Source organism: Grammomys surdaster, unplaced genomic scaffold (assembly GCF_004785775.1).
Source record: "Grammomys surdaster isolate TR1022 unplaced genomic scaffold, NIH_TR_1.0 213, whole genome shotgun sequence".
In the NCBI taxonomy this organism is placed as follows: domain Eukaryota; kingdom Metazoa; phylum Chordata; class Mammalia; order Rodentia; family Muridae; genus Grammomys; species Grammomys surdaster.
Window position 1 is genome coordinate 10,638,661 of NW_021604658.1, and position 14,723 is coordinate 10,653,383.

At 44.3% G+C, this 14,723-nt stretch overlaps 2 protein-coding genes across 3 annotated transcripts in view; one reads left to right on the forward strand and one right to left on the reverse strand.

Annotated features, from left to right (window-relative positions):
- The first annotated feature begins 4,466 nt into the window (after window positions 1-4,466).
- Window positions 4,467-9,533, forward strand: Ankrd40cl (ANKRD40 C-terminal like). The gene is made up of 3 exons (XM_028772273.1): window positions 4,467-4,506; window positions 8,077-8,237; window positions 9,387-9,533. The coding sequence occupies exons 1-3, from the start codon at window positions 4,467-4,469 to the stop codon at window positions 9,531-9,533; spliced, it is 348 nt and encodes a 115-aa protein (XP_028628106.1).
- Window positions 9,534-14,692: 5,159 nt separating this feature from the next.
- Luc7l3 (LUC7 like 3 pre-mRNA splicing factor) overlaps window positions 14,693-14,723 on the reverse strand; it is a 31,439-nt gene continuing 31,408 nt past the window's right edge. Inside the window, exon 11 of one of the 2 annotated variants that reach the window (XM_028772341.1) lies at window positions 14,693-14,723. This exon is cut by the window's right edge and continues 419 nt beyond it. The gene's annotated coding sequence lies outside the window, so the exon portion shown is untranslated. The other variant, XM_028772340.1, reaches the window with a different exon arrangement.

The following is a 14,723-nucleotide window of genomic DNA, read 5'->3' on the forward strand; positions in this document are numbered from 1 at the left end:
TCTGTAAACCAGGCCTGCCTCTGCCTCCCAAGTGCTGGGATTAAAGACGTGTGCCACCACCGCACAAATTTACAACTGTTAAGTGCATTCATTTGTTAATACTGTCAGTTTACCAGGATTTAGAGTCACCAAGGGGATGAATTTCTGAGCATGCTAGCGACCGGACTAAACTAAGGTGTGGAGATCCACCCTAAGTGTGGGTGTAGATCCCAGAGAGACTAAACAGGAGAAAGAACACTGAACATCTGTTTCCTGACTTTGGACACGGTATGATCTGCTGCTTTCTGCTCCTGCCATGTCTTCTCTGCCATGTTGGACATTACCTTCAACTCATGAGCTGAGATAAGCCCTTTCCTTAAGTTGCTTTTGCCAGGTTGTTGTTGAGACAGCTCTGGCCGTCCTGGAACTGACAATGTAGATCACGCTGGCCCTAACTCAGAGAGATCTAGCTACCTCTGCCTCTGCTGGGATTAAAGGGGTGTGCCATATCTGGCTAAGAATTGTTTTATTAAAAAAAAAAAAGATGTGTTAAGCTGGACAGATGGCTCAGTGGTTAAGGGCATGTGGTGCTCTTCCAGAGGTCCCAAGTTTGAGCTCTAGAACCCTCACAGAGTGGCTCACAACCACTATAACTCTAGCACCAAGGGATCCAATACCATTGGCCTCTGTGGACACCTATAACCACACAGTTAAAAATAAAGTTTAAAAAAGTGCATACATGCTTCCGTGTACATGTATGGAGATCATAGAGGGTGTGAGTATCTTCCTGCCCTCCTTTATAGTCTCTGCATATTCCTTTGAGGCAGGATCTCTCCCTGAACCTGGGGCTCATTTTTCTCCTAGCTAGGTGGGATGCCAGCAAGCCTCAGCAATCCATCTGTCTCTGCCTCCTCAGAGCTGAGGTTACAAGCATACAGAATGCTTGTCTTGTCATATGGATGCTGGAGTTTAAACTTCCCAAAATTGTGCAGCAAGTGTTCTTAACCAGTCCTCGAGGTGAGGGTGGGGGAGTGCAATTGGATGGGACTTTTTTAAATGCATGGAAAGAAAAACAAGTAAAAACACCCTCAAAAAGAACAAGTAGACAGAGGGGAAAAGAAAACAAGATACAGAAACAGCTTCCATGATGTCCCACCAGCATGGGGACCAGTGTGCACATCCTTCAGCCTAGCAATCTTGTGGGTAAGTATTTCCCTGTAGAGTTTGACACAGGTGTTTAGATAGACAAGGGTCTGGAAATGTGGGCTTCAGTGAGAAATCGGGCAGAAAACACCAGAGCCACACCCTGAAATACTCTGGTGCAGTCCATAAAAGAACCTACAATTCTCTACTAGGGCTGAGAGTGGAATTCCTCAGAGGGAATTTGACCAGCCTGTATAGGTTTTTTCTTTAGTGGGTCTATTGGTTTTTGTGAAGGCTGGCGAACACTCAGATACTGTTTAGTTGCTTCAGTCTCATATTCTAAGAGCCCGGTTTCTGTTTTTCCTTTATCTGTTCTTGTCGTCATGGTGACAAGATACCCAAGATGAAAAACTGAGATTTCTTTTGGCTTCCGGTTCCAAAGGTCACAGTCTATACCGCTGTAGACTGTGTTGAGGCAGAACACCCCATGGAGGGGCACTGGGAAAGCAAAGCTGTTCTCATGGCAGCCCGGAAGGAAGCGCAAAGATGAAAGGAGCGATCACCCACCCCCACCACCCACATCACCTCAGTGATCTACTTCCTCCAACTGGGCTCACCTCCTAGTTAGCACTCAGGCTGGAACAATGGGCCTTTTGTGGGGAGACTTCCCATCCAAACCGGAACAAGCTAGTATTTTCTGGAGCAAGTAGCCATGTTTCTCAACTCACTCCTCTCTGTACTGTTTATCAGATAGGAAACTGTGTTGGCTTCAGACTCACTGAAGAGGCCTTTGGGGCACAGTGGTTTCACCACATCACTGGATCAGTTAGGGCCACAAGACTCCCCAGTTACCTTTTCCACACCGAATGGATATGCAGAATGCTCTGTGAGGCTGCTCACCAAACCACTTGTTTCCGTACTGACCTCAGTGAGTAAAAAGACATCCTCCCAGACTCCATGTACGAACAGTTAAAACAAGAACAGGGCTTCGAGCACAGCTCCTTTGTGCTTATCTAGTGTGCACAAAGCCATGGGTTCGATTCCCAGCACCACATAACACAGGTGCGCTGCACTCCTGTAATCCCAGCACTTGGTGGAGGCAAGAGTGTCATCCTCAACTACATAGGAAGTTGGAGGTCAGCCTGGGATACAGGAGACTTTGTCTCTAAGTAAATAATTAACAGAGGCAGAATCCTGGGAATGAGAAAACAGTTTTGAAAAAGGTTATTTTTCCTATGAGCAGGATGTGTGGGGACATATGTGTGGAGGTCAGAGGGCAACTTGGAGCAGTTAGTCCTTCCACACTTACATGAGTTCCAAGGATGGAACTCAGGTTGCAGGTTTGCACAGTAAACACCTATATTGCTAAAGTCACCTTGCTGCCTCATCCTAAGGGCATGCTCACCCTCACATGTCATACACGCATGCATGCATGCATGTGCGTGCACGCGAGTACACACAGACACACACACACACATCTCTACATGGGTGCACAAATAATATGATTTTTTTCCCTGAAGACATTGCCTTTATTATATTATACACCGCACTATACTATCCAGCTTGTCCTTGGCTGGGAGAGGGGTCAGTACAGCATTTTCCGCTTTCCAAGGCAAATTGGTACCAAATGGTGTGGAAAGAGGGCAGCCACTGTTTGTGTGGTGCTGAAATGCCTTTGAAGACCCATAAAGAATTGTCTCCCAGGCTGGAAGTATACACATGAAAATGAGGTAATGTAGTGAGTTGGTTCTCTCCTTTGATCCTTAGCCGAGTTCAGGAACCCAGGTTGTAAAGCTTGGTGGCACCTTTAGCTACTGATCCATCTCACCTGCCGTGGACCACTTAAAAAAAAAAAAAGCAATAATGGCTAAGGAAAACAAAATGTCAGAAAACAGAAGCTATGAAGGGGATCTAGGTCTCCTGGCTGTGGTAATTATAATCCTCTCTAATTAAACCCATGATGTCTTAGCACGAGTTAGACAAGACACCAATGCGCAGATGAGATAGAGAAAAAACAGTAAAGGTGGATCTCAAATCATCAGGCAGGCAGGGGCAGGACAAAGGCAGTGGGCGCTGCTGTATGCCAGAGTGCTGGGTGCCGGGGTGCACGCATGGGCAGCGAGCAAATGAGCTTTGAGAGAAGTAAGGGATGAGTGGAGGCTTCCCTCAGCGGCAGCCCCTGACCCACTGAGCCAGTCTCAATAGGTGAGGTGATTCAGAGAGCTTGTTTATGGCTCGCCATATCCTGGCAGCCCCACTGGCCAAAGTACATTTCCATACGCATGCTCAGGTCAGGCCAGGCAGACCTACCTCCTCCTGTCACTCCTACCTTCCTCCACTCCTGGCAGGAAGTCACCAGCATAGCGTGGTAGGAGGCAGACGTGCCACCCAAGTCTATTGCCAGCATGTGCCTAATTGGCCACATGATTGACAGCATTGTATTTCCGTGGACCTGTTTCCTCATTTGCTCCTTAAGCAATATGGCCAAGTCAGTGCTTCCCTACAGTAAGCTGTTCATTACACGCAGGGGGCTTTAACTGCCCCAGTACCTACACAGCACCCAGGTTATCTAACGCAGATTCCCTGTAGGGTGGGTGGCCAGGCAGCCAGTTTCTTGCAGTTAGGTACGCATGTAATCTAAAACCAACTCATTGAATCTATCACCCATTTGCTGTTTTCTGCCACAGGAATGCTAAACATGAACCATTCATATATATGATCCCAGTCCTCCTGCTTCCCAGCCTGCTTTTGGGAGAGCAGCCTCACTGGGGACTTTGTCCAGACCCACCCACTCTTCACCAAGTCTCCTGTGCCAGCCTACCTCTAGCATTTCGGTGCTTGCAAGGGGATCACATTCACAGGACAGCCTGCCCAGGGGCTTCCGGCTTCTTTCCAGGCATGCATAGCAACCAAGGAAGGGTTTGGGAGAGGAAGTGTTCAATCGTAGGAATTAAGGGTCAGACACTTCTTATTTCCTATGTAGATCAACAATTTGTTTTTCCAAAGAAAGCTTGATGCTGGTGGAGAGTCCCAAGGTGCCTGTCTGGACACTGGTACTCGGACCAGAGCAAAGGGCTCCATTCCCACCCTGAATGGTATCCAGGGGTCAAAGCCTAGGAGGGAGTGAGAAGCCTTGAACTTCAGTCTCTGCCGTCACTTGCAGCACACTATACAAGTCACATGGCACACCTAAGCCTGTGTACTTAGCAATAAATATACCTTGCCCATTTTACAGGGCCTGTAACAGAACATACTATCTTATTGCACAAACTTGTGTTGAGGCATTAGGAAACACTATTTGGTTGGACTCTGATATATAACGTGAGAGGGGACACTGATCTGTCATGGAGGAGCCTGAACAGGATATCAGGGAGAAGCTGGAAGGTGAGTCTGGATTTTGTCCCCAACATGGTCCTCAAGGGGAGCTGTGGCAGAGGGTAGTGGAGAAGGTTGTGGCCACTGCCGTAGGTGTGGGCCAGTTATGAACAGAGCAACTGGGCCAAGGATTCTGTCTCAGGACCAGCTATACAAACGCAAGCAGCAGCTGGCAATATCCGGCACTGGTGTAAGGGGGCCTCCTGAGCACTCCTTTTCTTGTCCCCCCACCCCCCGGGTGAATTGGGGCTAATTAAGACTCAGTTTCCTGAACAGAAAACAAGTTCAGAGCAATTACACACCTTGCCCAAAGTATAGAACTCAAGTGTCAAAGGAAGCATTCAGACCCCAATTTGTTGCCACCCAGTTAGATCTGAGAAAGTTCCTGGATGAGTTAGCAGAAATTCATAAATCTATCGCTCCACTCACAAACTCATGTACAAGACGTTGTTTGAGATAGACTTCAGCCTCCGGGCAGACAGCTGAGTCGTCTCCATGGCAGAGGTTGGAAGGGCAAAGACAACCTCACAATCTCTTTGTGTGAGCAACGGGACAGTCATGCCGAGTGAGAAGGGGGCTGTGCTGGGCAGGGCTGTCTTCCCCACTGGGAGCATGTGACACTGCTGTACAAGCAGGGCTTGCATTTGGAGAGACCCGAGGCATTGCTGGCTTGAAATTATTCATTTCAACTTGTACTCTGGCAAGTACTGTGCTCTACCTGCACCTCACCTGGGTACCCTTTACTGCCATCTGCCTCTTCTGTTCTGCCAAAGCTTATTCCACTCCAAAGACTTGCGCATCTTTGGAGTTTTGTCATTACTCTTGTGTTGGCAGCGTGACAGGCAAGCACTGTACCGCTGAACGATATCCTCCGCTCTACAAGTTTTTTTTGTTTTAAAGATTTATTTATTGCATGTATGTGAGTACACTGTCACTGTCTTCAGACACACTGGAAGAGGGCATTGGATCCATTACAGAGGGTAGTGAGCCACCATGTGGTTGCTGGAAATTGAACTCAGGACCTCTGGAAGAGCAGTCAGTGCTCTTAACTGCTGAGCCATCTCTCCAGCCCCTGTGGTGTACACTTTTAATCTCAGCACTCAGAGACAGAGTCAGGTGGATTTTTGAGTTTGAAATCAGCCCAGTGTATAGAGCGAATTCTAGGACAGCCAGAACCACACAGAGAATCCTTGTCTCCAAAAAAACAAAACAGCCCAACCTACAAGGTTTTTTTTTGTTGTTGTTCTTTTTTACTTTATTTATTGTATGTAAATACACTGTAGCTGTCTTCAGACACACCATAAGAGGGCATCAGATCTCATTATGGATGGTTGTGAGCCACCATGTGGTTGCTGGGATTTGAACTCATGACCTCTAGAAGACCAGTCAATGCTCTTAACCACTGAGCCATCTCACCAGCCCAACCTACAAGGTTTTTTGTTGTTGTTGTTTTTTGGTTTTTTTTTTTTTTTGAGACAGGGTTTCTCTGTGTAGCCCTGGCTGTCCTGGAACTCACTCTGTAGACCAGGCTAGCCTTGAACTCTCAAACTCAGAGATCCGCCTGCCTCTGCCTCCCAAGTGCTGGGATTAAAGGTGTGTGCCACCACCGCCTGGCATACCTACAAGGTTTTTAAGGAAGATTTTTTGTTGTTGTTGTTTTTTAAGGAAGATTTTTAATACTTCTTTCTCTATGGGTCAGAAAGTTTCTCTGTATAACTGGAATTTCTACTGTGTAGCTTCACTAGAGACCTGGGAAACACAAAACAAGAGCATACCAAAAATACAACAGAAACGTAAGGGCATAGATTATAAATATTCCTTTCCTAGATTAGACACCACTTATAGACGTGGCTTCCTTTCATGATTTGGTAATAAAGAAAAAAAATCACTCAAGGTTAAAACTAGGGCCCATGGGATGGCCAGTTGCCACATAAGCCTAAGACCTGAATCCAATCCTCAGAGCCCACTTAAAAGGTTTCACACATGCTCTATGGCATACCCCAGCCAGAAATAAACCTTTATTATTTTTTAGATTAAAACTAGTCAGGCTGGAGAGATGGCTCAGTGGTTAAGAATACTTAACTGCTCTTCCAGAGGTCCTGAGTTTAATTCTCAGCAACTACATGGTGGCTCACAACCATCTGTAATGGGATCTGGTACCCTCATCTGGAGTGTCTGAAGAGAACTACAGTGTACTCAAATACATAAAATAAATAAATCTTTTTTAAAAAAGAAAAGTTTAAAACTAGTCACTGTCCTTTTCTGGCCTACCTGTGTAGGGAGAACAGGCTTGGGTGGAGGGAGAAGGAAGCAGACGCTTTCTCAGCAGAGCAGGCACAGCCGAGCACTGAATACTGCTTCTCAGACCGTTCATCTCTTTCCTAATTATCTCCCAGGTCAAAGTCAACAGGACAGGAAGCCACACTTGCCAGCTGAGCCACAGGATGGCAGACCTGACAGCACTGGTCTAGGTAAGGACTAGGTTCTTTGACCATGTTGTACAACTGTACTTACCACGTGGCCTGCCCAGCATCACTTTAGTCCAGGAAGTCCTTGAGATAGTAAGTCGTCAAGACTCACATTCAATGGCATAGTCTCACAAAATATTGAACCACCAGCTCTTAAGGGATGCTGTAGGAATCACCCAGTGATTGGTACCTGACCCAAAAATAAATATTTCATAGTAACTTTTCAAATAGCTAACCAAATATTACAACTGCTATACTGCCAATGCCTTAAAATATCCACTGTGTATTTTCCTTTCTTATGTATGAGTGATTTTCTGCATGTATGTGCACTATATATGCCTGGTACCCTCAGAGGCCAGAAGACGGCATTGGGTCCCCTGGAACTAGGGTTACAGATCAGCTATCATGTGAGTGCTGGGAATGGAACCCGGGTCCTCTGGATGAGCACCTAGTGGTCTTAACTGCTGAGACATCTCTTCAGTCTTCCGTTGCATATTTTAAATCCCTTATTAAGAGCTAAAAATATGGCTCAGGGTATACTTGCCCTATATGTATTTAACCCCCAGTCCTGAGAAAGGAAGAAGCTAGGTGTGCACGCCTGTCATTCTAAGGCTGAGGTTGGAGAGCCCTGAGTTTAAGGTCTGTTTGGGCTATATAGTGAGACCTGCTTTCAAAGACAGTTAGGGGCTAGAGAGGCGGCTCAGGAAGCCGAGTGCTTATAGCTCTTCCAGGAGTCGTTTGGTTCTCATCTGGCAACTCACAACTGACTCTAACTCCAGGTCCATAGGATCCAACACATTTCAGCACACACAGAGCATTCAAAAAAACATCTAAGTCTTTTTTAAATTAAACAAAAACACACCTTGGAAAGACTGGCTGGCATTAAACTGCAAGCTTTCTGTTAGTAGTAGGCCAGATGAGCTCAAATCTGTCAGCAGAGCACTCTGAAGGCTCAACTCACGCTGCATCTACAAAAGCTCCAAGCCTACTTATCCTTCAATTCTTAGGATCATCTTTGCTGTAATAACTGATGTCAACAATCTTTAAAATGGCTATTTTATCTCTTAAAAACTATGTTGAATTTATGGGTGATCAGAGCTGGTGCTTAAAGTAAGAATTCAGGACTCCAAAGAAAATGACTTCATTGAAATTGAACTGCACAGACAAGAGTTAAGTTATCAGAACCTACTCCGGGTGAGCTGCTCTGAACTGGGGATTCTCCCAGAACAAGTGGAGAAGATAAGGAAGCTGCCGAACACCCTGCTCCGGAAGGTAGGTCACGCATCATGGCATGCACCATTCTGGTGGCTGAAGTGACCCAAAGCCAATCATTCGGTTTTTATGTTCCAAGAAAAGTTTAAGGTGCTGGAACTTACAGGAGAGCCACGAAGCAGCTGTGTCACTTTCTTTTCTAAATATTTTATTTATATGAATACACTGTAGCTTCAGACACACCAGAAGTGGGCATTACAGATGGTAGTGAGCCACCATGTGGGTGCTGGGAATTGAACTCAGGACCTCTGGAATAGCAGTCAGTGCTCTTAACCCCTGAGCTATCTCTCCAGCCCCAGCTGGGTCACTTTCAACCAGACATTTCTGCTCATTTTACAAACCTGTTTCAGACTTTTTTTTTCCATACAGGGTTTCTCTGTATAGCCCTGGCTGTTCTGGAACTCACTCTGTAAACTAGGATGGCCTCGAATTCAGAAATCCGCCTCCCTTTGCCTCCCAAGTGCCGGGATTAAAGGCGTGCGCCACCACTGCCCAGCTCTTCGGACATTTATTAAGGACCTGAGTGATCAGTGACACTCCAACTTGAGACTTTTATTCTTAGCTAGGCCAATCTCAGGTAATAAAGACAATGTCCTCAGACTGGAATGTGGTCTGTAACTATTGCTTAGCAATCCACAGAAATGTTTCTTCGAACTTTTCTGCCTGGGATGAAAATGTAGATCAAGTTTTAATATCAGGTTTCATGCCTTAAGATTTTTTTTTTTCTCCAAGTGGCCAGTGGTGGCACACACCTTTAATAGTCCCAGCACTTGGGAGGTGGATGGATCTATGGTCGTTAAGTTCTAGGAAAAAAACAATCAAAAACCTTCTGAAATTTTTATTGATGTCAGTCCTTAATGATGGATTCTTTGTAAATGATCATTAAGTCATAAGATAATCATACTCTCCAGACAGTGTTAACATAAATTAAGCTGGGCATGGTGGTACACACCTTGATGATCCCAGCACTTGGGAGAAGCAGAGGCAGAGAGATCTATGAATTCCAGGCAGAGATTGTCTCAAAACGATGTAATTCTACTGCTAACAGTTCGCACGGAGAGAGGGGCGAATCTGAAGCGGCTTCCAGCAGTGGTCCACCTTACTCAGTGACCAGTATTCTTAAATCACTCAATCTTTCCTGTCATGTAGGACAAAGACATTCAAAGGCTCCAGGACTTTCAAGAGATAGAAGTCCTCTTGGTGAAGAGTGCAAGCTCTGAAAGGACTCCACACACAGCATCACCTCGGACAGAGACACGATGCTACAATAGCAACGCTGCAAAAATGACGTACTAGCTCCAGAAGGGTCTGCAGTCATTTGTAAATAATGAGGCCAGGACCATATGACAATCTGGCTAACCACAATGAGCTTTGGAAAATGTCTTCCACTGCAGTGTCTGAGTAGGAATTGTTTGACAAGCAAGCACAGCCATAGCACCCAGGAGGTCAAATTTATTTTGATTGAGCTACATATATGCCCAGCTTACCTACACATTGGAATGACTTATCTGAGTACATGAACTTCTCCAGACTGAGACAACTTGTGAAGACAGCTCATTGTCACTGTAGTTGGTGGCAGCTTCACGAACTTAACTCAAAGGCCAGCAGTCATCATATCCCAAGCTGGTCTTCTCAAGCCCACTTCTGGGGAGTACTAAATAACTGTCACTTCATAAGCACCCAGCTGTAACTCATCCATTCCTCTACATAGCCACTACTCCTTGAGTTCACCTCTGATCCTTATGAACTGAGTTTAGTTAAAACACCAGGGCTCCTCATAGACCAAGACACTCTATTTGCATTCCTAGCCGCTGAGAGGGAAGGACACACAGTAGGCATTACCCAGTTGTTGGGAGGGCTTTTAAACTGTGCTAGCTCCAATGTCTCAACAGCTGATTGTGACCAGGCAGGATGGGTCCTCAAGTGACAACTCCTTTAATTGTGTTTCACTTTCAACAGGAAAATTTAGTTGGGAGCTCAAGGTTGCTTTGGCTAATAGAAATAATTATTTTCAAAGTAAAGATTGTTTTCAATTAGTCAATTTTAATTGAAAAACAAATTAGTCAGGAGGCTAATGTTATCCTCTATCCTAATGGCAGAACCTAGCAGGTGCTATCCAGTGGCTCCAGTGCACAGTAACCCAATCCTAAAGCTAATGAACAAATTCTTACCTGCTCTAATAAGCATACTCCACTCCAAAACACAACAGGGGTGGGGAGATGGGGCTGGGGATCTATTACCCCAGAGGACTTAGACCTTCTGTGTAGTAGAGGACTGACCCTGAAACATTACAGATGCACAGATCCTTCTTTGTCCCAAGACAAATCCTGGGGGTTTTAGAGGACACTCAATGAGGTTTACTTCGTATCTTACATGTATATACAATCCCTGCACAGGGAACAACTCCATTAAGCAATTCCCAGATTGTCTTAGGTGGAACGAACCAGGCAGCACAATGAAAGTTAGGCTAAGATGCCCCAGAAGCTAACTGGGTTAGAATAGAATGACACTCTTGACTCGCAGCTGCTCACAGCTTGCTTACTGACAATGGAGACTGGAGTAATGCACTTCCCTTGGTACTGTCAGCACTGGAGGATGTCCTGGTGCAGCTCATAGCTGTTGTGCTGCACTAAGGAGAGGGCACAAGCAATGGGGGAGGGAGCTGCACCTCTTCATGGACCAACTCCAGTATCAAGACCTGTGCCTGCATGCACGCTGAACTCACAGCTCTGTCCCCAGCTCAACCCAAAGGGACCGAGTCTTACTGAGCATGGCATGGTGGGAAAGGACGACAGGAACTAATGCTTGCCTATGTGAGCCCCACACACCTGCTGAGGCTTTTCAAGTCCTGATCAATTATTCATAAAGAATAAATGTTTTTGTTAACCTTCCTTGGAAAGCTGCTTATAAGTAACAATTCCCCAGCTGCCATCTAATCCAACAAGACACCACATGTGTGTGCCTTATCTATAGTGTTCAGGATTCTAAATCTGGCCAAGTATGGTAGTGTACTCATAACCCAAGCAATTGATGGAACTGATGGAAAGATTCCCAAGTTCTAGGCTGGGCAGTATCATGAGACCATCAAGAATAAAAGGAGAAAGTGTACTTTTAAAATCTGTCATATATTGAGGTCAGCTACAGTTACTACCTACACCAAGATCTTTTCCCACTTAAAAAAAAATTTTTATTAAGAAATAGCATATACACAAAAGCACACAAACATACAGTTCAAAGAGAAAAAAAAGCCCATCCAGTTTGAGAAAGTGCAGTGGCCATTCCTCTAAAAACCCCTTTGCCCTCCAAGGTCCTTCTCAAAGTAGCTGCTAACATGACCTGTATGTCAACTGTTTATTTCACTTTCATTTACCATGTATTGTCAACAGCCTGTTTTGACCTTTACCAAAGTGAATCATAATGGATAACTCCTTCTGTGTCTTGACTTTTGGGGACATTGTTGCATCGTGCGTCATCCATGGTCACATGTGGAACTGATGTTCATCTTCAGGCCTGTGGAATTCCATGGTGGGGATGAGCCATGCTCGTTATCCAACACAAACGCTGATGGGTCCTCCCAGGCTTTTGTTGGTTTGGGTTTTCTTTGTCTTCATCACACAGATGACATTAAGGTATCTATTCATCCTTCTCCTGGCCACATGTGAGAGTTTCTCGAGTATATGTACCTAGGGCTGACACTTAACTGTGCTCAACTATTTCCAAAGTTGCTCCTAAACAAACCTGTTGACAGATAACTGATCTACTTGGCTGAGGGAAAGAAATAGATCAACTGTGAAACTTGTGAAATGCATTTTGATAGAAAATCCATCATTCTGACACAATGAAAATGCCATCTACCCTGTTCCAGCTTACTTGAAAAGCACTTTTTAAAAGCAACACGTTCAACTTCAAAGTGCTGTGTCCTGTATCTCAAGATAAATGTTTCCAAATATGGTAACTGGAAATGGCAAACTCACAACATATATGATGGACGCCATCATGTATAAAAAGACATCTCTATATATTTTACATTCCCACCTCCCACTTCCTGCCCCCTTCCCTAGTACTTGGAAGGAAGAACAGGCAATACCAGGATTGTGATCCTGGATCTAGAAAGGAGCAGACAGTCAGGGGTAAGGGAAGACAGATCACTGAATACTTCAATGTTGCTTTTAAACCAAGAACAAGCATTACAATTACAGTTATCAAACAAGTTAAAATGCATAGCCACCCAGGAGGGTTCTTTCACAAGAAAATAGAGACCAGTCATAAGGAAGCTTGAAAGCCAACCCTGAATGAACTGTCACCCCACGGAATGTTTCATGCTCGTAGACGGTGTCTAAAGCATACTCATACCACTCATCAACAATGCATCTATCTACCACCTAGATAGGAAGTCAAAAACCTTTTCCAATTGTACAACCCTAAAATCTTTAATTCGGTGGCTCAGTTCAAAGGGTATGTGTTCTTAGACCTTGGAATGGCCTCTGGTCTTCTGTGATAGTGCCTGCATTCAAGGTGAGAACTGTAGTAGAAGAATTTATCTAAGCAGAACACCATGAACAGTTAACAGCTCATGATTACAGAGGTATACAAGAGGTTTCAAATCCAACTGAAGTGTAGCTGGAATGTACTGCAGAGGCTGGCTGTCTAGTCAGTCTATACTCTACAGAAGAGGCCTAAGAGCAGGTTCCAGTTCTCCACCCTCTTGAGAAGTACAAAGTAAAGAGCTATCAGTCTGAGAACTGCTGAGTAAAAGCTCGGATTTTACAAAGGGAACCAAACTCCTCTTTCAGAGACATAGGTTACACAGCATAACTGAGACTTGAGAATACATTGAGTAGATATGCACACACACAAACACACACACATACACTTGTGTAAGCCCCCTCCCCATACACACTGAAAACATGCACACACATGGGACTAGCTATAGCTCTGAGTATTACTGGAGATAGTTTAACAGACATTGATTGTATTGTTATACTTTCATGTGGTAAAAAGTTCCAAAAAGGCATTTTTAAAAAGATCAACTAACTGCTTGCCCTGATTTCAAAATTAAGACCAGCTTTCCAAAGAATGTGACACACAGATAATACACTAACACTCACTTAATCTCCCCCCTCTCTTACACACAGACAGACACACAGACACACAGACACAGACACACGCACCAAATGACAGTCAGCTATTTCGTCTACAAAATAGCGATGCATTTCTTATGGTAAGTTTCCAAGTCTCTATGCTGGGCACCCTAAGGAGCAAACTCTCTCAAATTCTTTAACTGCATCTAAAAGTCCAGAAGACACCTTTTCACAGGAGCCCAATTTGCTGTACTTAATTCATATTCACTGTTGAATCTAGACGAGGCAGAAGAAAGCAGTCTGGCATTTTACTACTTGAAATTTCTTATGTTTCATTCTTAATACAACAATGTCATCAAGCAACACAACAAAGCTTACAGCTGGATGACCTAATGTTTGCAACTGTTGCTGACAATGAACTTCACCTCTCACATCTTCAGAGACGGCCTCCCCACCTACTGCTGCATCTCCAGATAAGCCGGGGAAGCCCAAAGGGCTCTGTCCCCATTAACATGTTCTCATATAGAGCTTCTAAAAGTGATGGCTTCATGATTTGTCCAAGTTTAGTAGAGAGTATTTTACTTAATAAATTCTGCAAAAACTCCTAACACATACTAGAAGGAGCACAGTGGCACTACAGTTAGAAAGACAGAGCAGAGACCCAGTCTCCGTGCCCAACACTGATCGACACGAGAACATTTCCTAGATAAGCCACTTGCTCAGTTTCCTCACCTATAAACTGATGGCAGTATTGAAAACTAAGTCACAAGGAACTGCTATGATATATATATATATAACCATTTGTGGTAGGGGATAATACTTTTTACAGTTGATGGGGCTAGATATAAACATGCTGCTACTTCCATGTGAAATACCTGCTTTATTTCTCAAATATGCTTGTTATATATACTACACACTACATACACAGAAATATATACATTTATAATCAAACAAGACTGTATTAAAAAAATTATTGGTATAGGACTTAAAGGAAAAGAGGAAAATAGCTGAAAGTTTCTGAATGTCTGCCGAAATCCTTTTCATAGGTTGCCAGAGGAAGACACTGTGAGGTTATTTAGAACCTTTTATTACTAAAGAAACCTCATGGGTGTAAAAATATATTCTAGTTCACTGTACACCTTTGCTATTGAAAGTAAATCCAAATTTATTCATAACCACCCAAGACTGAAGCACCATTAAAACATCAAACAGGAAGTTGTATGAAAAAAAATTCCCTTCACCAGGACAAGTTAGGAAGGTGTCCACTCCACCTGCATTACTAGTGTGCCTCACACTTAAAAACAGGGATTAGCTGGAGTCGGTCACTTTATTAGAAAAGAGCAACACTAAAGCTTTTCAATGACACAGACAATCAACTTTGTAACAGAAAGTCAGAGATACTTTA

Excerpts from the sequence above, each read along its gene's own strand:
- Ankrd40cl (XM_028772273.1), top strand. The coding sequence starts at position 4,467 with ATGGAGGAGCCTGAACAGGATATCAGGGAGAAGCTGGAAG. Across the intron at positions 4,507-8,076 it reads TATCAGGGAGAAGCTGGAAG|TAAGAATTCAGGACTCCAAA; the intron begins GTGAGTCTGGAT and ends TGGTGCTTAAAG. Across the intron at positions 8,238-9,386 it reads CGAACACCCTGCTCCGGAAG|GACAAAGACATTCAAAGGCT; the intron begins GTAGGTCACGCA and ends CCTGTCATGTAG.